Consider the following 21,830-nt stretch of genomic DNA (forward strand, 5'->3'; position numbering starts at 1 on the left):
CAATGCTGGCCCAGATCGTCACTACGGGCTTGACAACGTGCTGGTCAGTCTCATCATGAACGAGTAAATATTGAGCAGAGATGACCTGATCGCGAATCTCGGTGAAGGGATAGAATTGGGATCTAGATTCTTTCGTGTATATATGCCGCTCTCGATCTAATACCATTTACGATTCCTACCCCGCTACAGCGCCTTGCTGTGAAACCAATTAAATGGCCGAGGGGGGTGACGAACAGAAGTACCCGCATTAACCTCCACATGGTTCTAATAGGTGATTATGAGTTTTGCTCTTTGCTTTGCATTCTCATTCCAGGCATCATGTTGTGTTACGTTATATCATGCAGCGGATTGAAAACAGAATCACCTCTCGCGGGAATCTCGGGGTTCTCATCTCCTCCTCTACATGCACCAAAAGTCAACAAGACTGCCTGTTAAAAATAGACACCCATCTATCGATTGTCATATATTGTCAACCTAATGCACCCCACCCAGTTTCATCTTTGCAGCGTCAAATACCACGGTTGCAGAAAATGATGCGTACGCCGCATTTGTCGTCCTCTCGGATCGAGAATACGCTATAAGATTCCCCACATGTATCGATGCTCAGAATTCCAAACCAATAGGAATTGAGCCATACGCATTGGGATTCACGTTTTTAATAACGCAAGCGAGAAACACGGCAATTTCTGCAGATATCCAGATCACCAGATTGTATGCTTTCTCCGCGTTATGCATCTAGCTTGTAGCAGCGATGAATGGTCACACTTGTTCGCTCATCTTAAAGTCTCACGTGAGATGAAACAATTCAAGGTCGATTCATGCCCCTCGGCAGGCTATCGTACCCGAATGAAATAGCATGTATGTGATAGCGAGCTATAGTGGGTTAATGAGATCATCATTATCATCATACCTAAATTAAGCTCTAGCTCCGAAGTCGAAAGTCCAATGAACTGAGCTATCGATCATCCACGGGCACTGCATTTATCAGGTGTGGTGAAAGGAGAATGTGAGCACCAATCAACCTCTCTACCCCGCTAGTTCAAGACAAGTGAGGCGCTGCGTCATGACCCTTCGCACGAGGTGCAGGCGGAAGCACACATATCATTCAAATGAAACCCGTCTCGCCATGTTAACAATCTCAAAGCAAACTCTTCGCTGCAAACTAGCTTAGCTATGACACTAGCGTATTTTGGCCTCTTGCAGATTCCCCTTTTCAGTCTTGTTGCTGGGGCTGTCGTGGTTACTTGGTTGTTAGCGAAGACTATACAAGCCTTTCGCAGTATGTACTCCTTCCTCGTTGACATTGGGTCGACACTCAGACTAAAAACTCGTTCAGGATGGAAATACGCTCGTGAAAACGGCTGTCAACCCCCAGCACACTCTGTATCCCACGGTTTGTTTGGTCTTGGCATGGCCGTGGAAGTAGCCAAAGCCGGCCCCGAGCATAGGTTTCTCGAACTTGTACGCGGCTGGCATCGAAGCTACGGTCCGACATTCAAGGCGAGAATCGTCAATCGAAATTTCATTTTCACAGTCGAACCACAGAACATCCAAACAATCCTGTCCTTGAAATTCAAAGACTTCGGGATAGGTTCGTCTCGAATAGACGCACTCCGTCCAATAATGGGCAGAGGCATCTTCGGCGTAGACGGTAGCGAGTGGGAACATGCACGGGCTCTCCTCAGGCCTAATTTCTCGCGCACTCAGATTAACAACACTGAGTTATATGAGAACTATGCTGCCGAGCTCATCAGGCAAATCCCGCAAGATGGGTCAACCATCGATTTGTGCCCGCTGTTTCTCAAAGGAGTACGTTATCATGCTTGATTTCTTGGAATACATAACTGACTGGAGGCAGACTCTTGACACCACCACCGAGTTTCTGTTTGGAGAGTCTGCTCACTCGCTGCGCGAAGAACGATCCTCTGCAGGTGCGGAATTTGCGAAAGCCTTTGACATAGCCGGATACGTGGCTGCCATACGCTTTCGATTTGGGTTTTTGGGGAAGTTTTACCGCAGGAATGAATACATCAAATCCATTCAATTTATTCGCGCCTATACAGAGAGATTTGTACAACAGACCATCGACTACCGGGTTGCAGCCAACAGCGGTCGAGAAGTTGATCAAGATATCAAGCGGTTGACCGAAAGTCGATATGTGTTTTCCTACGAGCTGTCGAAGCAGACACTTGACAAAACCAACATATCAGATCAGCTATTGAGCATTATGTTTGCTGGTCGCGACACCACTGCTAGCCTACTAAGCATTGTATTCTTCATCTTGGCTAGAGAGCCGGATGTGTGGACCAAACTGCGAAAAGAAGTGCTCGCATTGGATGGACGAAAGCCATCATTCGACGATCTGAAATCTATGAGTTATCTGACCTGGGTTCTCAACGAGAGTAAGCATCACTACTCCTAGCTCTGGCTATGTAATCTGCTAAACAATCTATAGCTCTGCGCATGTACCCACTCGTCCCCTTCAATATACGCCAGGCCAATAGAGACACTTATATTCCCGTCGGCGGGGGCCCAGATGGAAAGTCCCCCGTTCATATACCCAAGGGCCACGAGATTATCTTCAGCGTATACACAATGCACCGCAATGCAGAAATCTATGGATCTGATGCGGATGAGTTCCGACCAGAGAGATGGGAAAATATCAGGCCTGGTTGGGCGTACCTTCCTTTCAGTGGAGGTCCTCGGATTTGTATAGGCCAGCAGTTCGCGCTGACGGAGGCTGGATACACTATTACCAGGATTATGCAAAATTTCGAGAAAATTGAAACTCGAGATCCTGATCCCTGGACAGAGGATTTGCGGTCGACGTTGTCAAATGCTAATGGGACAAAGGTTGCTCTGACGCCTGTTCAGAATTGACCTTGGTATACACAATTTTACGAATTTTTTTTTTGCAATTGTCCCTAGTCCTTGCCCCTTAGATTAAACACCTTTTGCTGTAGGATCAAAAAATTCCAAGGTTGGGTTATGTGCTCTCAGACTCGTACATCGAGTTCTTCGGGGCCACCTTTGTAGACAACAACGGTAGCAAGCACGATCCGCACAATACACCATTATTCGCATGACAGCCAGGAATTATAAATTGTTCTATTGAACATTCGAGCCGGGTTACCCGGCTCCCCCCGTATACATTTTCAATTATGTGCCCGCCGTGCCCGCCAAGCTGCGAAGTTACGAGGCCTGGGAGTTCCTCCCCTCTGTGAATGGTCGGCAATCACTTGGCTACTGTTTAGACTTTCAGGCCTTGGCCATGTTGTGGAGAATAAATTCGCTTTCCTAACCACTAGGGAGGAAAGCTTTTGCCAAGTAAATCAAATTTTCACGGGCCCCAACTTTCTGGCCCTAACTTTCTATAGCGCTACCCAATTATTTGGACAAATAGCGGAGGACCTTGCTGCCATAACTGCTACATTCCAATCCTACCGCGCTTCACCAGGAAGTTGAAACCCAAGGAAAAGCTCCTACAAGACTAAGTCGAGACATCTCATCTGCAATATCTGCATTGATGAAAAGCTTATAGACGTGAACCAAAAGCACTCGCTCATCAGGTCCCCAATCTTTAGAATATAGAGAAGCACAAGCTACATCTTCAAATGAGTCAAAAGCCAAGCCACTTAACAAACAGGGTTAAGACTAAATCAAATCCAACCGATATTCCGAGCATTCGGAATTCCAAGCTAGTTATCGAAACCTTGCATGGAGCATGTAGTCCGTGTGTTTCCCTTAATGGAAACCACGGGAGCTAGATTCGGAATTTATCAATTATCTGATTTTCAAAAGTTATCTGATCGTAAAAGTTATCTGATCGTAAAAGTTATCTGATCATGAAGTTATCTGATCACGCCACTCCGGTGGAAACCTTGGAACCGGGTACCCACCCCAAGTCCGAATGGGGTACTGAGGAGAGCCATCTGAGACTTGACCGTAATTTCCTGTCGCCGGAATACTACTGAAGAGATTAGACACTGCTTGTGTTGACGGACCCACGCAAAATGGGCAACGCCACCCTCGCTTACACGGACTGAACCGGTCTAAAATTTGAACAGACACTGAGAAAGAGGTTAAAATCATCTCTGCCCTTCACACCATTCATTCTGGGTTGTCGATCCCAGACTTCTCTGCCCTCCATGGATACAGACGCCATCAAAGGAGCCACGGCGGAGCGCCCGCAGTCATTGAATACAAAGGACTCGGAGGTACCAGAGGAGATTCAGCAAGATGGTGTGCAAATCGCCGACGCAGTTACAACTACGTGGACTCGCAAGCATCTGATTGTTGCTTATACTAGGTGAGTAACCTACGGAGAAGACCTCTATCCTGCATGTCAGGTTTAAAGCGAATATAGTATGTGGCTGGTGTATTTTGTCAACAATCTCAACAGCAGTCTCACCGCAAACCTCTCGGCTTACATTACGAGTGACTTTTCGGAACACTCGCTGTTGACCGTTATTTCAGTCATCACTAGCGTTATGGGTGCTGCTTGTTTGATGCCTGTCGCTAAAATCCTCAATATCTTTGATCGAACTGTTGGATTCGTGATGATGCTGGTGATTGCAATTATGGGGTTGATCATGATGGCTGCTTGTAACAATATCACTACCTACTGTGCTGCACAGGTCTGTTTCGATCACCCATATCCTCCACGGCCCTGGGTTTAAAATCGCTCATGACTCAATAGGCGTTTTATACTGTTGGATTCACCGGTGCCATTTTCTGCATTGACGTGATCACTTCAGACACCTCCTCGCTTCGTGATCGAGGCCTTGCTTATGCCCTCACCTCTTCTCCTAGTATGATCACTGCCTTTGCGGGCTCGCCGTTGTCAAATCAATTCCATGAAACCAACTGGCGATGGGCCTACGGGACAATCTGCATCATTCTCCCTATCGCTGCGCTCCCTTTGATTGTGACCTGGGAAATGGCTAAACGAAAGGCCGACAAAAACGGTCAATTGCAATACAAGGAGAGGACTACACGAACCTGGGGAGGAGCCATTTGGCACTACACCATGGAATTTGATGGTCAGGCACGCTCTCAAATCCATTTCGGACATCTTGACTAACCCCTGGTTTTTGCGACACACAGCTATCGGAATTTTCCTTATGATAGGCGGCACAATCCTTTTCCTGACATCTTTCAATATCGCAGGCAACACCGAGGGCCAATGGCGATCGGCCAAGATCATTGCGATGATGGTTGTGGGATTCTGTGTTCTCGTGGTATTCGTCAGTTACGAGCGATGGCTGGCCCCGAAGCCTTTCATCCCTTTCCATCTGATCACCGATCGAACGGTCATTGGCGCATGTCTTTTGGATGTAACCTACCAGATTTCTTATTATTGCTGGGCCAGTTATTTCACCTCCTACCTTCAGGTCGTCTACAACACCAGTCTGACGCAGGCCGGTTATATCAGCGCCATCTTTGATTTCATGGATCCAATTTGGCTAATTGGCTGTGGCTTCCTCATCAGAGCAACTGGGCGCTTCAAGTGGCTTCTCTGTGCCGCCGTGCCCCTCTACCTCCTAGCAAGTGGTCTGATGATCTACTTCCGTCAACCGGGTCACAACGTTGGATACATGTGCATGTGCCAGATCTTCCTGGCAGTGGGTGGTGGAACCTTTATTCTGATCGAGCAAGTTGCTGTTCTTGCTGCGGCCTCGCATGAAGACTATGCTGCCATGTTGGCACTTCTCAGCACTTTCGGGTACCTGGGTGGCGCAGTGGGCAGCAGTGTTTCCGGTGCTATCTGGACAAACACCCTTCCCTCCAAGCTACGTGCGAATCTGCCAGCGGACTTGAAAGACCAGTGGGAAGACATATATGAGTCGTTGGATGTCCAACTCAGTTATGCAGTTGGCACACCTGCTCGCATTGCTATCCAGGATGCATATGCATTTAGCCAGCGAAACATGATGATTGCCGGTACCGCGGTGATGGGGCTTTCAATTGCCTGGGTGCTTATGATGAAAAACATCAAAGTTCAGAATAACAAGGATCTTTCCAAGGTCCTGTTCTAGGGTGGACGAGTATATAGCAAGGGTCTCGGGAGGGACTAAGTAACCTAACAAGCCCTTCCTTGGACTGAAAAATTACATGGTTTCAGAATGAATTTTAGATTGAGATTGTTAGACACATTATTAGGTACGTGTGGTAGAGACAGGGAAAATGCGTGAAGCTACAAGCAACTCCCCACGCCTCTCCACATAAGAATGAGAAAGTTATACGATGTGGCATTAATAAGTAATTTCTCGGGCTTTCTTTCCCACAGGTAAGAAAATTCTCGGAGTAAGGAGGTGGCCCATTCACCAGGTCACTAGGTCAATTAAAAGAAAGTATCACTCTAGTCGTTGCCTGTTACCACCAGGCGCATGGTCATTATTAGGGCAACTTAGACCTGACCATTCATTTCTCGAGAATCCACTTAAACTGTGGTCTATTATTGGTTGCTAGTATAATTTTGCTTGACGGGCAAATTCCCTCATTGCTCCTTCCTCCGTTGACTTCTCTTGCCTTTGTATCTCTCTGTCCATCGGCTCTGTTTTTTTTTCAAATTTTTCTACTCCTTTTATAATACGTATATTTATTGGCAACATGGCTACAGTTGCTTCAAGTTCGCCTAGGGTATGGGGCCCTCAAGCGTTCAGATCGACCCACCAGGTCTCTTCTCTTTTTCTCCGCAGAAACATGCGTAAAGCCTATAGGTACTGTAAACTCCCAATTGGGTATATTTAGAAGAGGTTATAGGAAGATCGATTTGCGTTATGCTCGTAGAAGCAAATAAGCAAGCATCTGGTGGTAATCAGGCGTGTGGTTGCATAGGTAGGTCTCTGTCTAGTCTAGGCTAACCTGTATTCACCGGGAGTATGATAGCTACACACTGAAGCTGTAATTTCCATTAGTTGGGCAAATCAAGACTCTGGACAAGGATGATGTTGTTCCTGTATGTTCCTGTATCTCAAGCCTCTATCCTTTTTTTTTTCATCGCACCCCGCCTCGATATTTTTGCACCCACATTGTCATCCAGGCGCAGTATGACAAGACCGTCTTTTTGCAGATATTCCAATGGAGGGATCATGATATCGAAAGAACAAAACACAATGTCTGATCAAAGAAAAAGACAACGAAAAAGGGTTCGTCTCAATTTTTGGTAATTTTTCTAAATCCGTCAATGTGGAACTCTTCAGTGTCACTACCTATGGTCTGGCCGCTCGGTGCTCTCTCAACTCCAACGCTGTAGAACATCTACACTCACTGATCTTCCAACAATAGTTTCCTTTCTGTTCAAGGGCTTCTAGTCGTACAAGATTGCAGCATGAATATGGTTTCATTTTGGTAAGAAGATGAAAGCCCTATGGAGAAATCTTCCCAAACACCACTCTAGGGATGACTGTTGCAAGGGGAGTCTTGTATTCGGTTAGGTGGAATACCCACAAAGCTAAAAGAGAGTGAACAGTCAGCTTACTCCAATGCAGGGCTGTAGACAGGACCGCAGAATTCTTCCAAGGGCTTGGCTTCAGCTCTCCTTCGCGCTAATGAGCCTTCGCACGCACTGACAGAGGCTAGTCTAGTTGAATGATGAGTCCCGATCTGTGTCGGGAACGGGTGGCGCCGGGGGTACCATGATAAATCAACAGCTTCAATGTCACGCAGATTCTCGTGTCGAGGTGCATTCTTGTTATTGAGGATCTCCGCAGATCACATCTACCAGACGGTATATATCAGAGTTTGTCCTATTTTTTGCAGCAAAAACGGCCAACGGGGTCGAGGCAAGTAGAAGCACAACTTACCTACCGCCAGGTCCGCAGGCGTCTTTTCCCTCACTGAGGAATTAGTTTCGAGGCATCGACTTAGAATCTGAACATGGATGAGCCATAATTCAGAAAGGATTCTAACCAAAGCTTCGATTTTCTGCAGTGGAAATGCGCAGTGTCAAGGAAGTAGATGCACTGGAAACCAGTATTGTCAATAGTACATTGGACACTACCTTCTAATCACTCTCATACCCAATCTCCTCCAACGACCACAACAAATGATCGTCGTTATCTGGGTCCTTAACCGACTCGGCATTGGGAATCAATTCATCGATTCCCTTGATTTCTTTCAGCTGGGACGATCCAGATTTGCAAAATTTCATCAGTGCATCCATTTGCCGGTCATGCTCCTCCTTCTCGCCTTTCTGGTATCCCCTAATACACAAATATTCTAGCCCGACTGGTAGACAGTCCACCAGAGCGAGCTCTCCCCTTTTCTGGTAGGGTTCCCCGCTAACACCAGCTGCAAAGTATAGCAGAAAGTTTATCCCCAAGCTCAACCGCTTCAGGGCCACAAATTCTTTCAGTGACCCACCGTATGTCCATATCGATTTGTAGAATGTATAAGTTTCGTCGCCGATACCGGATTCAGAGGGGCTCCCGTGGTGATTGAATTCTTGATCTCTCTCTTCTTCGTCATCGATCTCAAATGTAGATATTTCATTTTCCGCATCGATATCGAGGATTTCCAGCGTTTTCTTGTGTGCGCAAAGCGCTTTGATAAATGCTTTAGGGTTGAAGATAGGAAAGCCCCCATCCCTGCTCGCTCTACCTCCGATTGAGTACTGGAATTCCTTGAGAATCCTGCACGACCATATCAGATTCGCAAGGTAGAGAGAATTAACCGACGAGTGATGGATGGAAAGCTTCCTGATGTTGGAACACTTCTCTTTGAACTCGAATTTTCCATTCGGATCCTCCTCCATTAAATCAGCTCCGACAGATTCAATTGACAGGAGATTGTTAAATAGCCTCAAGCAACCAGAAAGGTCCATTGGGAGATAAAAACGACCATCGGACCAGGTGCTATCGTTTTTGTTGATCACATAAACGTTGCGGAGGTTGCGAAGAAATGGCTTGTTTTCAGGACTGGCGTTGGCTTGGCGTAGGAGCTGCGCAAGTGGGAAGTCGATCGCGTGGTTGCAACTCGAGCCAGAGGGATGCGTCAAGGCCATTGTCACGACATTCGGGGATACCACAATCAAAATTGCAGTCAAGGCTTGGGTGATGAATGTCCCGAGGCTCTCGCGGTATCTTTTTATCTAGTTAGATATCTGTTTTGGAGATCAAGATCAGATAGAATTCTCACCGATAGTTGCCAAACGTGGCCGTCTTTTCCATCCTCTGCATAAGCATATTGACCACTCTACTCTCGTGGAGTCCTGTAAACCCACCCTTTGATGATGATGATGATGATGAATTCATTGACCCGATTTAGCTCGCTTTACATACATGCTGCTATGCGGGGGTTGCGTCCCAGAGCCCGCTCCCGACGATAAATGGTGGTGCATTCCCAGTATGCAGATCCACCCTGTGAGCAGGACTCGATTTCTCGAGGTCCTGCCACCTGAAAAGTAAGGCCACAAACCGGCCGGCGTAATGCAAACAAGACAAAAGAAATGTAAAGAAAGTCAATCCATCTGCCCGGTGTAGATGGTTTCCCGTAGTCCCCGCGGGCGCAGAGTGTCCCCTTCTTTCTCTGCAATGCACCTTCCACTTCTTCACTTCTCTACCTCCACTTCTTCATCCAGCTCCCCGAGTCACCGAGTCCCTGTATCCCCAGGACTGCCAGGTCTACTTGCTGCATCACTCCGGCAGGTCGAACACGAATAGGTTCGGGTCATGGCGCCATGCTTCTTCGTCTTCATCGGCAGCGTGCGTTGTTCTCCATGTGCGTTGGTGTGAGGTGACCTCGGCGGACCTGGCGCCCGGCCACTGTGATGTGTTCCCTGTTTCTAAACCCACCCTTTTTGACCGCTTCTCGCACAAGAGTCATTTCCTCGTTGCTCAAATCCCGCTGAGAGTTGACTTGCTTGTAGTCCAGATGCCTGGATGTTGCTGTGCGGCATTCGATATGGCGCACGTAGTCACCCAGGCTAGGTCGTTTCAAGATTTCCATAAGCAAGGCGAAAGAAATCTCGATATTATCTTCGTCATTTGAGGAGACACTAACTCGGTGATACTTCTTGCGAGTTGCCATGTCGCATAGAGAGTGGAGAGTTCGACATTGTGCTGATAGGGCGGCCACGTCACGGTTTGATAGAAGGTATGAGATGACTCGCTGGTGAATCTCGAGGGGCAAACTGAGAAATGACATGATTGTGATATACACTCCATCAATGCGAAAAGGGAGGTTTATATAAACTACGGCTTCTTCTCACCCAAAAGGGAATAGTCAAGGCACCCATGCTGTTGCCTGAAACTTTGTCTTGGCATTTTGAGGCCTTGAGTTGGCTGCAAACGAGCAACCCACATAACTTTAATTTAAACGAGATGTGGGCTTCTGATTCACATGGGGGATGTCTAGATAGGTGGGTCAAAGCATGTTGACTTTCACCTAACATGAAATGTTGCTATATATCCCCACGGTTTGCGATGCAGGGCAATTGCTTTTGATCTTCCGACTATAAAAGGAAGGAAACATCAAAAAGTCCCAGAACGAAAAAAAAAACGTCGCTCTCATCTATTTCACACGTTAAGTAGGATGTGGTATTTCCTAGCAGTCAAAGTGTAATCTTAGGGCTGCTGTTTTATGAAGCAGCAACATGTCATAGAATCAAAAGCTTCACAAGAATGCTAGAATGACCTATGCAACCTCGCTCGAAATTTCTATTCGGCTACTGATCTTGGAGTTTTGTTAGACATGACTGTGATGGAAACGAGCACTTGAAACCAGGGAAGGATCAGATCAAGTGAAGCAACCAGAAGCCATCACCAGACTAAAACTGGCCTAGACAAACTCTTCTGACGTGTTCATAAGCCAGCAATGTATATCAAGAAGACATTGAGATTTTAAGCAAGTAGTTTCTTGGAAAATTCACCGGACTGAAAAACACTCTTAGTCAGAGCACCGCCCCGCCGCCTGTCTGACCGCCTCCAAATTTGCCGGACTTTACTTTTTTTCCTTTACGATTTTTATCACCGCCAAACAGCCCTCTTTCTCATCCCAATACATTGCTTTCTTTGACTCTTCTCCACCTCGTCGTCCTCAATCATCATGGCGACTCTGGCGGAGAAGCTTGAGAAGATTAAGTCTCCCAAGCTGCAGAACCAGCATCACGTTAGTTTTACTGCTGCACACCCAATCAAATGGCACTAACATTCTGACCCATGAACAGACCGCTGTGGTGCTCTCTGCAGTTGAGGATACTCTCCGTGATCAAAAGGCAGACTTCTCACCTACCGCATATTTTGCCGCTCTTCTTGCACTGCTCTCGCAGTCACTGTCCGCCTCCCAGGGCATTGTGAACAAGGACCTAGCGACATCCGTTGTCTATCTTCTCGACATCACAACCGTTTACGTCCCCGCGCCGATCCTTTGCTCCAAATTTTCTCAGATCCTCGAAGGTCTTGCACCCGCGCTTTCTCTCCCCGAGGTCGAAGCCCCACTCCTGCGTCCTTCCATTGGCTGTCTTGAGTCCCTGCTTATTGCCCAGGATGCTGCATCATGGAATATCCCCCACACACAGGTCGGCCCGCGACGTGCGATGGCAGGTCTGCTGAGTCTCTCGGTTGACCACCGCCCCAAGGTGCGGAAGCGTGCCCAGGAGGCTCTTGTCAAGGTTCTCAAGGCGCCCCCGCCGAGCCCGTCTCTGGACCACCCAGGTGCGGATATGTGCGCTCAGTCTGCGATGAAAACTCTGGGCGACAGCATCACATCTGCTCATAAGCAAAAGAAGGGTCGTCACGATGCTCAGGCCAACAGTCACGAACCCCTTGTCATTCACTCGTTGCAGCTGATCAAAACTATTGCCTCGGCGTCAGGTGGCTGGCCGAGCAAGAAGATCGAACCGCTGAGCGAACTTCTGATGAACGCTTCCCGCTCTAGCAACGAGTACATCACCATGGGTGCCTTTGAGGTATTTGAGGTCATTTTCGAAGGAATGGCTGATGAGTTTTCGTCATCGAAGCTGCCCCGTCTTTTGGATGCTATCTCCGAACTCAAGCCTGCGCAGAACGACTCCCAGCTTCTCCCACCTTGGATTGCAGTGCTTTCCCGCGGTTACGACGTGGCCGCACAGATCACTCCCGAGGACACTTTCGAGAAGTTGCCGGATCTATTCACCTTGATTTCTGGCTTCATGGCTTCCCCTTCCAGCAACATCCGTGTTTCTGCATCTGAGTGTCTGATCTCATTCCTACACAACTGTATTCCCAACAGTGTTATTGTGGAGCCATCAGTCTATGATGAGAAGACTTTGGAGAAGTTGTCTCGTGCTGCCGTTGACCTTTTGTCAGTGAAGTACCAGGCTGCTTGGAAAGAGGTGTTCAATGTTTGCTCTGCCCTGTTCGATTGCTTCAAGTGGCGATCAAGCCCGTATCTTGTCAAGATTGTCTCCACCATCGGTGAACTGCGCAGCAATGGCGGCTTCCACGGCAAAAAGGAAGCCGATGCCGTTCTTGGTAGTGCCATCGAGGCAATGGGCCCCGAGGCAGTATTGGAAATTCTTCCCCTCAACATCATCGAACAAAAGGCTGGTCAACCCGGTCGTGTCTGGATGCTGCCCATTATGCGCGACAGCGTGACCAACACGAACCTCCGTCACTTCCGTACCGAACTTGTTCCCCTGAGTGAGGCACTTTACCAGAAGGTGGTGAACTTCGGTGCCGCCGAGAAGTCCGTGGAAGTGAAAATTTTCGAAACCCTCGTCCAACAGACTTGGGGTACCCTTCCTGGCTACTGCGAGCTGCCGCTTGATCTTGAAGAGGCTTTTGACCAGTCATTCGCTGAGCTTCTGTCTAACGTTCTGTATAAGCAGACCGAATTGCGTGTCGATGTCTGCCGTGCCTTGCAGAACCTGGTTGAGTCTAACCAGGCTATCTTGTCTGTCGAAAACGATGAGGATGATCTGATCTTGCAACGACGTATCACCAAGGTCACTGCACAGACGAACCTCACTCATCTCAGCAGTCTTGCGAGCAATTTGCTGGCTGTGTTGTTCAACGTTTACAGCCAGACCCTTCCCCACTACCGCGGCTACATCCTACAGTGTATCAATGCCTATTTGAGCATTACCCCCGAAAATGTGAGTTTCTCTCCTCAATTTTGTAAATAACTCAACACCGACTAACTCCCTTCTTAGGAGCTAAACGATACTTTCAACCGCGTTACTTCCATGCTTGAGTCTTCTTTGGTCACCGAGCAAGAGGCAGCAACCAAGCAGAGTGCTCAGGCTCAAAACTCGTCCGACAAGATGCCACCGACCTCCCACACTTTGATTGACCTTGTCATCGCTATGTCAATCTACCTTCCTCGCTCCAGCTTCAGTGGCTTGTTTGCCATGGCGGCAGCTATCCTCAACAGCTCATCCCCCAACCCGGATCAGCAACTCATCAAGAAGGCCTACAAGTTGATTCCCCGCCTTGGAACAACTGAAACTGGCCGCGCCGCTCTCCAGGAGCGTAGTGGAGAGTTGCAGGCTCTCATGCTTGCCACCACAGATACGACCCCTGCGTCTGGCCGCCGCGACCGTATGCTCGCTATCACCGAGATGATCAACCACCTGCCTACTTCAGATCTGCACTTCATCCCGGCAATCCTGTCGGAGGTGGTTCTGGGCTGCAAGGAAAGCAACGAGAAGGCACGCACAGCGGCCTTTGACTTGCTGATTCTCTTGGCCAAGCGCACAATCGATTCAGAGCGTAACCCTCCCGGCACTGTGATCCGCAGATCGCTTGTTCCAGGCGTGGCGGATGATTCCCCCGATGCACCGGCTACCCTTGAGGAGTTCTTCACAATGGTCTCAGCCGGTCTGGCTGGCTCTGCTCCTCACATGGTGGGTGCCACCGTCACCGCGCTTTCGCGTCTGTTCTTTGACTTCCAGACCCAACTTCAGCCTGAGATGCTCAAGGAACTTGTCGAGACCGTTGAGCTCTTCCTTACCTCCAACAACCGTGAAATCGTCCGTTCTGTCCTTGGCTTCGTCAAGGTTGCAGTCGTCGTTCTCCCTGAGGAGACCCTGCGCCCCCGTCTCAACACCATGGTTCCCAGCCTCATGGCTTGGAACAAGGAGCACAAAGGCCGTCTCCGTAGCAAGGTGAAGGGCATCATCGACCGACTTGTGCGCCGATTCGGTGCTCCCCTCCTGGAGGCTATCGTTGGCGAGGAAGACCGTAAACTCATCGTCAACATCCGCAAAGCCCGTGAGCGCAGCAAGCGCAAGAAGAAGGAGGGTGCTGATGGCGAAGATGAAGACGAAGAGGAGAAGGCCTCCAAGCCCCAATCTGGTAACGCCTTCGACAGGGCCGTGTACGGCTCTGACTCCGACTCCTCCGACGACTCGGACGACGGTGACAGCGATGTCGACGTCGACAACGTCGCCCAAATCAAGGGCCGTAATTCCAAGAAAAGAGCAGGCCAAAGCACCCAGTACATCCGTGAGCTGTCTCCCGAGGATAATCCCCTCGATCTGCTCGGCTCCAATGCCCTGGCCAGCATCTCCACCACCAAGCCCAGCCAGCGCTTCCTCAACACAGGCCCCGGCTCGAAGAGGAAGCAGCGCTCCGCTAAGGTCGACGCTGATGGCCGTCTTGTCCTCGGCGATGATGGTGATGTCGTCGCCGATGACGTCGAGATGTCCGGCGCAGGCGACGGTGGCGTGAACGCCTACCTCGCTGCTGTTAGTGGACCCGACGCTGTCCGTCGTGGCCAGAGAGGTAAGGTCAAGATGGGCCAGTCGTCAAAGAAGAATGCTGGCGATAGCATGGATGTCGATGAGGACGATCTGAAGAAGGACCTGCGCGCTTCTGGATCCGGTCACAGCTCTGGTCGTCGTGGTCTTGGAGCCCCCAAGACTTCTGGGGCGCCTGGCGGCGGTCGCATTGAGAAGCGTCGCAATCCTGGCAACGCTCCTCGGGGTGGCAACCGCTCGGGATGGGGCAAGAAGAGATAAAAATCTTTGCTTTGCAAACAAGTCATATCTCTTTTTTTTTGCCTTCTCTGTCGGGGCTTGGGTACTGAGCTGGAGAGGGGAGGAAGGTGGCATCTAGCAGATTCCGGAGTTATCGTTCTGAGTTTCATGTTTTTGAATTCTTGTTTCTTTTGTTTCTGCCATCTGGTCTTCGGTCCCTGTCATGCTTGGTTAGTGTTGACGTTCTCATAATACCCTCCGCTGTGGTGATTCCGTTGACTCTGGGCTTTTTTCTGTTTTGATGCAGAGTTATTCGACTCCGTGTTTTTTTCATGATATGATTACGATTCTGTTCAAAAGTTTCTATTAGGTCAATGGACATAGATATTGTTTTGTTCTCATCGATGTAGGATCTATGTATATGTAGCCTACAGGCTATTTACCTCCTAGATGAGTAGCCCATTTTTGTTTATTTCACAACACGCATCTCGCAGTCTTTCACTTATATCTAGTATACGAATTATCCGATATACCATGGCGCTGATGAAAGGCTACTACTGGTCAAGTATACTTCGACTACAACCTTACCAAAAACCCGAAATCCCAAATGCAGTGTGATGTTATCATATTCTCATTTGCAAAGCAGTTCATCCTGCAAAAAAAGTGTATCGAACATGTCAATCAGAATTTCATGAACGTGAGCCAGCCAACCAGGCAGCTCAGCAGCATTTCCCACAGCCCCCATCGCTCGCTCAGAGAAGTAGATTTAGAGTGCGACGCAAATGGGGCAAACGACCAAGAAGCTCGCGAAGTCTAGACCAGACGGCATCGTATCCATCAAAGATCATAGCGTTTACAGCTTCCTCACAGTATACATACAGCAGGACAGTAGTAACCCGCCGCTCCGCCGAGCATCCGAATCCAGCCAAAACTCCGTCGCCGATGCAATTTCAAACAAATCACAATCCGCCCGGCATAGAAATCGACCCCGTCAACTCATCCGGAGGTCATCGACTGGGTTGATACTGACGCTCCTTCGTTCCTTTTCAACACTCAGTCTTCAATGCAGGTATCAAAAATATCAAATACCCGGACCCCGGGAATCAGGCAAGCGAAAAGTCCACAGAGCAGACAAGCCAGACACCAAAGTCTGGTATATCATGCACTGATCCCAACAGAACAAAACACACAACAAGCAGGTGAAGGACAATAACTAGAACAAAATCTCCCCACTGTGCTCTGGCTCGAAACCGAGCGCCTGCAGCTCATCGTACCGCTTCTTATCGCCCTTTTTCCGCTTCGCGTCTTCCTTCTTCTTCAGCTCGAAGACTTCCTCAAATGAGGCTCTGGTCAGCGTCGGTGGGATGTCGTCTTCGCGGTCGAGGTCCTGCGTATCAAATGTGTAAGCGAGGTTCTTTTCCAGGGTACTTTATTTGATTGCGCAGAGCAAACCCCGCAGATTGCAACAGAGGATTGTGGAATTGAGGAACGTGGACGGAGGAATCGATCATACCACTTCACCTAGTAGGAGCACATTCTCTCCACGAACGATGAAGATCCCGCGCGGGACATCTGCGAACAAATGTCCTGCGTAAACGCGCTCTACGGTATCCTGGAAAACAAGGTTTGCTGCGAGGATTGAATGTCAGATGAAGGGCGAGAGATTTGGGGTGAAGGTGGTGTGGTTGGCGTACCGAACTGGTCCCAGCTTCGGAGGACGCCGATGAGTTTGCGGCCGTCGCGGAGGATGAGGACGAGTTTCTCTGCGATTGCGTCAGCTGTTTTCTTTGCGCTTTATCCCTTTCTCGTTCTTTCTGCTATTGGATCGCTTTGAGCGCGTCGATTTTGGACATACTATCTGTTAGATCGAGCAGCTGTGCGGCGGTCGTGAACATCTGCGGAGGTAATTGCGGTGGGCCGCCTGCTGGGCCAAGGGCATTCTGGGAGAACTGTTGGTTTTGCTGCGGGGTTCGATGGGCCAGGGCAGGGCTTTCGTTTAGAGATAGGCGCTCCATGGTGTAATCACTGTGGTTTTTGGATTGGCGAAGAGAGAAAATCGGAAAGCGGTGGGGAGGGGTAGGTAGGGGGTGAGGGGGCGGGGGGAAGACACTGATGCAAAGAGATTCAGGAATTCGATGTGGAGGTTCTCATTCCATTTCTTTCTAACATCGCGATGGAGGATCGAGGTCGCAAAGGCCGTCATCAAGGGCGGTGAGTTTGTCTTGTTTGATCGGATATCCTACTCTCAGAAGAGACACAATCACTCTTTAAGATTAAGAACTACATCGCTTTCTAAAGGTCTCAAGAAAAGTAAATGCAATGCAAAAGCGAAAGGGGGGAATGTCCGAAACCATAAACCAATACCTCAACCCAGAAGCCAACAGAAAGCGCTACAACACTCCGAGACCCCTGTGTTGCCCCCTCATTCTCTCCTCCCGCCGCTTACTATACGGCGCACAGTACGGCTCATCAGCAGAGCCAATACTAGCCCTCACACCATCCTGCGAGCGATGATAAGCTGGACTCGACGGCGCAGGTGGCAACTGCATAGCCTTAAATTGCGCATCCGTGATAACCCGCATTCCATAAAGATACCGCATAAGCTCAAAATCAGGCCGACTCCCAGCAAGTGTCTGGCCAAGACAGTAGTGGTTCGCAGCGACGTGGTCGAGCATACGATCCCAAGCGGAGGGGAAGTCTTTCAACGGAGCTTGAAGAGTGTCGTCGATAGAGCGGGCGTACTCGCCGTCCTCGAGAGCAGGCGATGACACGGGGTCCAAGATGCCATCGACGAATTTAGTATTCGGACACAGCGGACACCGCGCTGACGGCGGCGTCGGATGAGAGCGAAAGTGGCTGAAGACGTGAGTGCGCCACTCTGCGCCGTCATCGAAGGACTCATGGCAGTCCAGCATGTGGAATAGGCATGCGTATGTGCGCTGCTCCGTGCTGGCTATTAGAGACATGGGTATTGATGGCGTCGCGGATGAGATAGAAGCTGCTGCGGTCGTGTTCCAGGACGAGATCGAAGCGCGCGATGGAGTAGGCTCTTGGTCGCTGTCGGTTGTGATCAAAGGTGTCATGTCACCGTAAATGTAGATCCCACCTGTGCTGCTATCTCCCTGTGCCGTTTCAAGACCGGTACCGAGTCTAGAATCCACAGATGAGATCGACGGTGACGGCGATGCGCTGGACAAGCCTGGCATGGCAGGCGAAGACGACATGGCAGTCACGACGACACCTGGCTGCCTAATCTTATTGGGATGCTTTTGCGACAGAGCGGGGTTCCTACTTGAGGCCGTGCTGTTGCTGGCAGTCGAACTCGCGCTGATGCTGACGCTGCGAGCAGACGACGATCGGCGATGGTCTCGATCTCTATGTCGGTCTCTATTCGAGCGTGAAACGAGAGGCTGATCGATGTCGCCTCGTCGGCGGTCATCGGGGCTTGTGGGCTTGCGCTCCGACATGCTCCGCGATGCGAAAGATGAGGGAGGTCTATTGCGCGATATGGATACGGCTGGATCGCGTCAGAGTCGCATTACCCGCCTGGGCTTACATAGCAATAGTAGTAGCACCCTGGTAGAGTATAGGTATAGGAGTAAAAGGTAAAAGAGGAAGTAAAACAGATGAGGGGAACGGGATAGAGCGGAAAATACATACACCCCAGCGGTCCGATATCAGATCAACTAAACACCTTCAGATCTGCGCCTTTTTGTCAGCAGGCATGACATTTATGGGCCGTTTTGCGCATACGATGTCGGTAAGGCTATGCCATCTATGTTGTAGCAATGGGCTGAAGTGGGGGGTGCTCAGGAGTTTTCGAATGTCCCGATTCTTCAAACATTAGGGCGGGGCATGGGGGGATATTTGGATTATACAAGGGATACAAGGGACCTAGCTGGATTAGAAGTTACCTTTCAACTCGGAATTATGTACATGTCCTTTTCTGAGAGGAACTTCTTCTCTTTGTTGAGGATTTATGGTCTGAGTACAATGCACGGACACGGGTATCTGCAGATTTTCGTCGGATAGGGCAGTTTGACTCTAATAATACTCTGAAATGCGATGTATACTCAATATTCGTCATATGTGGATGTATCAAAGGAATGTAAATTAAAAACATGTTCATAGTGTGAACTTGGTGGAGCAAGCTTTAATTAAAATGACAAAAACATCGGGATATCTCCGTTTGTGGAGTGCAATATACACATAATAGATTATAGACATCCGAAGGATTCCACAGCCTACATCAGTAGATTCTTCGTACATAACAGGACTGTGAATGGGACTCTCGATCGTTGGACGTGTTCCAGACGAAGTGCTTTCACTTGACATGTGAATGTCTCTTTTTTGTTGGGCGATCTTACTCTTAAATGGAATAGAGCTGCAAGAATGTTTCAAAATCGACATCGCAAAGACATAATCAAGGATCAAAGGCTATGTATGGTAAGTAACGTATGCTGTAGATGCACCGAGTCAAGTACCCTGCCAATCTAAGGCCAAGTGCAAATATGCAGATTTGTGGAGATATATCACATGCAAATCAAGCAAAGTGCTTTGAAGGGAAAAAAAAATTTTTTTACGGGTAAAATTTCTTGGTTTTGCTCAAGTGTGAGAAATTAAGTAAGAGAAGAGAAGTAAAGGAACAGGGATTGATCAGAATTGAATGGGACCGCAGGCCCCAGAGAGGAGAATGACATAAAGAAGAGGAAGCAGGTCTTTCGACACGAAATTTTAAACTTGAAGTAAAAAGGAAAAGTCTCCAGAAAGGAGCAAACAGCCAAAGGTGAAGAAAAACAAGATCCCAATCCGTCTAGTTGGTGGTAGCGCCAGTGATAAGAAAAATCAAAACCAATCCGACACCGTCGATGCCCGCAAGCTAGAGTAAAAATGCACAAGTCTATATCGTTTCGTGGCGCGCATAACATAAGTTTTCAAGGCATAAAGAAGGTTGCAAAGAAGAGAGCTAGAACCGGTCTGCCAAGTCACCGCCAGCAACGGAATTGTTGGCGGACGAGTTCATGGAAGAAAATCCGGCCGCGGGGTTGAGCATGTCCTGCACCGCAACCTTGGGAATCTGGGGCACGGGCAACTTGCGCTGCGTGCCATCAGGTTTGGACATGATGTCGGAAATGGTTGGGCCCATGTGACCCTGGTTTGGGCTGTAGTAATTGGGACCTTCTGGTTGAGGCTCCATAGGCGCCAGCGCAGGAGTGTGCTGGAGGGACAGGTGGCGAATAGAAGGCAGATGCAACTCGCTGGCACCGAGAGGACGCAGACGGGGCGAGTGTGCAGGAGTAGCCAAAGGGGTGTGGTCGGGAGTAGGAGACAGAGAGTCGTGAGAGAAAGTAGGAGAAGAAGGAGCAGTGGAGTTGGGTGAGTTAGGACGAGAGCGCTTGACACGATGGCCATAGCCATCATCCTCATCATTGGAATGCGAACGAGTCATATTCTGAGAAATTGCATACGCGGAAAGCGAAGGGAGGCCCCGGCTAATACCGTGATGACGGGAGCCAAAAATCTGGTGGCCTCGTGTGCCATGGAAGCTTATGTGGTCGTCTCGCTCTACTTGCGACGCAGCTGTAGCTAGAAGATTGATATCCATTCCGGAGGAAGCACGATCAGTAGTACGAGAGTAAGGACCCAGATTTGAGCGCATGTGGTTGGCGTAGTTGGAGAAGGAGTGGGGGGGCGAAATATCCGGAGATCCGATCTGCGAGACTGGAGCGGAGCGAGTGATGGGCTTGCTAGGAGGTGGCATCATGCTGGCAGCGTTGACCATGCCAGAATCCTGACCTGCGGCAGCCGCGGCCGCTGCTAGGTGCTGAGCCTTGTTACTGCGGCGCGAGTTAGGGTTGTTGTGGATGCGCGAATGGCGAGTTAGTTCGTCTGATCGACTGAAGCGTTTCGTGCAACCGGGGAACTGGCAGGCGTGTGGCTTCTCGCCAGTGTGCGTGCGAATGTGTCTCGTTTGGTGCTCCAAGCGGTGGAAGGCACGGTCACAAAGAGGACACTTGTACGGCCGAGGCAGATCCTGGCGGACCTCCTCGGTAGAGGGGCGCACACCCTTCATGAGAGGCGGTAACAAGCTAACTGAAGAAGCCATTGAAGAGTCTCCTGGATTCGGGGATGTCGAGTCGGGCGAGATGTCGTGAGGATTGAGTAGATTTGAAAATCCTACTGAAGAAGCCGGCGGTGGCATGTGAAATCCCTGGGGCGGATATATGAAGGATCCGAGGACGGTTTAACGCAGGAATCCCGAACTAAGGTCAAACACCCGAATTGAGATGGGGAGGTCGGGAAAAGATGCGCAGACAATACTGATAGCTCGTTTGGTAAAAACAAGTAGTCGAGTTGATTTGTGGGGAGCAATGAAGCAAGAGGGAAGAAGGAAAAAAGAAACCTGGAGATGACGATCTGGGGAGTCACAAGTAATATAGGGAATGGAGGGGGAAGGGAGAAATCGGGGGAGAAGGGGCAGTGTCGGAATCGGACTTGGAGAAAAGAAAATTCTGAAAAATTCAAGTGCAAAAAGCAAAAAAATTGAAATTGAGTTAAAAAAAAAAATTAGAAATAAAATAAAATGAAAATTTCGAAGAGATTCTCAAAGTTGGAAGGCCAAGTGTGGGGGAGAAGAAGGGGACACTGGGGCAAAATAGGAAAAGTGGGAAATTTTGAAAAAAGAAAAATTTCAAAATTGAGAGTTCCAAAAGGGGAAATTCAAAAAAAAACCAAAAATGGAAAAAAAAACAGAAAGGTAAAAAAAAAAAAGGACGTACCCTTACTCGAGTGGGTATCCTACACATTTGCAAAGTCTACGGGTATAGATAGAATTAACTGAACGATTGAGAACATGGTATTCAATCACTCTAGTACGTTAAAGATACTTAGAATAAATGTTAAACCAAAAAAGAAATCAAGAAACTAC

At 49.0% G+C, this 21,830-nt stretch overlaps 8 protein-coding genes across 8 annotated transcripts; 3 read left to right on the forward strand and 5 right to left on the reverse strand.

The window, feature by feature from the left end:
- Positions 1–1,173: 1,173 nt before the first annotated feature.
- Positions 1,174–2,880, forward strand: Pdw03_0141 (Cytochrome P450, E-class, group I; the record flags this gene model as incomplete). Its single annotated transcript, XM_014681861.2, has 4 exons — positions 1,174–1,279; positions 1,337–1,809; positions 1,859–2,402; positions 2,456–2,880. 4 exons carry the CDS (start codon positions 1,174–1,176, stop codon positions 2,878–2,880), a joined length of 1,548 nt encoding a protein of 515 aa, XP_014537347.2.
- A 1,268-nt stretch (positions 2,881–4,148) lies between these two features.
- Pdw03_0142 (Major facilitator superfamily domain, general substrate transporter) lies at positions 4,149–6,038 on the forward strand (the record flags this gene model as incomplete). The annotated part of the gene is made up of 4 exons (XM_014681862.1): positions 4,149–4,309; positions 4,367–4,637; positions 4,700–5,042; positions 5,107–6,038. 4 exons carry the CDS (start codon positions 4,149–4,151, stop codon positions 6,036–6,038), a joined length of 1,707 nt encoding a protein of 568 aa, XP_014537348.1.
- Positions 6,039–7,909: 1,871 nt separating this feature from the next.
- Pdw03_0143 (F-box domain, cyclin-like) lies at positions 7,910–9,188 on the reverse strand (the record flags this gene model as incomplete). The annotated part of the gene is made up of 3 exons (XM_014681863.2): positions 7,910–7,967; positions 8,025–9,086; positions 9,142–9,188. 3 exons carry the CDS (start codon positions 9,186–9,188, stop codon positions 7,910–7,912), a joined length of 1,167 nt encoding a protein of 388 aa, XP_014537349.2.
- A 508-nt stretch (positions 9,189–9,696) lies between these two features.
- Pdw03_0144 (F-box domain protein) lies at positions 9,697–10,149 on the reverse strand (the record flags this gene model as incomplete). The annotated part of the gene is made up of 1 exon (XM_066099521.1): positions 9,697–10,149. One exon carries the CDS (start codon positions 10,147–10,149, stop codon positions 9,697–9,699), a length of 453 nt encoding a protein of 150 aa, XP_065957248.1.
- Positions 10,150–11,049: 900 nt separating this feature from the next.
- On the forward strand, positions 11,050–14,944 carry Pdw03_0145 (Pre-rRNA processing protein Rrp12, putative; the record flags this gene model as incomplete). The annotated part of the gene is made up of 3 exons (XM_014681864.1): positions 11,050–11,112; positions 11,171–13,078; positions 13,136–14,944. The coding sequence occupies 3 exons, from the start codon at positions 11,050–11,052 to the stop codon at positions 14,942–14,944; spliced, it is 3,780 nt and encodes a 1,259-aa protein (XP_014537350.1).
- Positions 14,945–16,115: 1,171 nt separating this feature from the next.
- Positions 16,116–16,917, reverse strand: Pdw03_0146 (Ribonucleoprotein LSM domain, eukaryotic/archaea-type; the record flags this gene model as incomplete). Its single annotated transcript, XM_014681865.1, has 4 exons — positions 16,116–16,289; positions 16,416–16,531; positions 16,597–16,665; positions 16,758–16,917. The coding sequence occupies 4 exons, from the start codon at positions 16,915–16,917 to the stop codon at positions 16,116–16,118; spliced, it is 519 nt and encodes a 172-aa protein (XP_014537351.1).
- Positions 16,918–17,292: 375 nt separating this feature from the next.
- Pdw03_0147 (Zinc finger, C2H2) lies at positions 17,293–18,369 on the reverse strand (the record flags this gene model as incomplete). The annotated part of the gene is made up of 1 exon (XM_014681866.1): positions 17,293–18,369. One exon carries the CDS (start codon positions 18,367–18,369, stop codon positions 17,293–17,295), a length of 1,077 nt encoding a protein of 358 aa, XP_014537352.1.
- A 1,499-nt stretch (positions 18,370–19,868) lies between these two features.
- On the reverse strand, positions 19,869–21,104 carry Pdw03_0148 (C2H2 transcription factor (Crea), putative; the record flags this gene model as incomplete). The annotated part of the gene is made up of 1 exon (XM_014681867.1): positions 19,869–21,104. One exon carries the CDS (start codon positions 21,102–21,104, stop codon positions 19,869–19,871), a length of 1,236 nt encoding a protein of 411 aa, XP_014537353.1.
- Between the last annotated feature and the right edge of the window lie 726 nt (positions 21,105–21,830).

Source organism: Penicillium digitatum, chromosome 4 (genome assembly GCF_016767815.1).
Source record: "Penicillium digitatum chromosome 4, complete sequence".
In the NCBI taxonomy this organism is placed as follows: Eukaryota; Fungi; Ascomycota; class Eurotiomycetes; order Eurotiales; family Aspergillaceae; genus Penicillium; species Penicillium digitatum.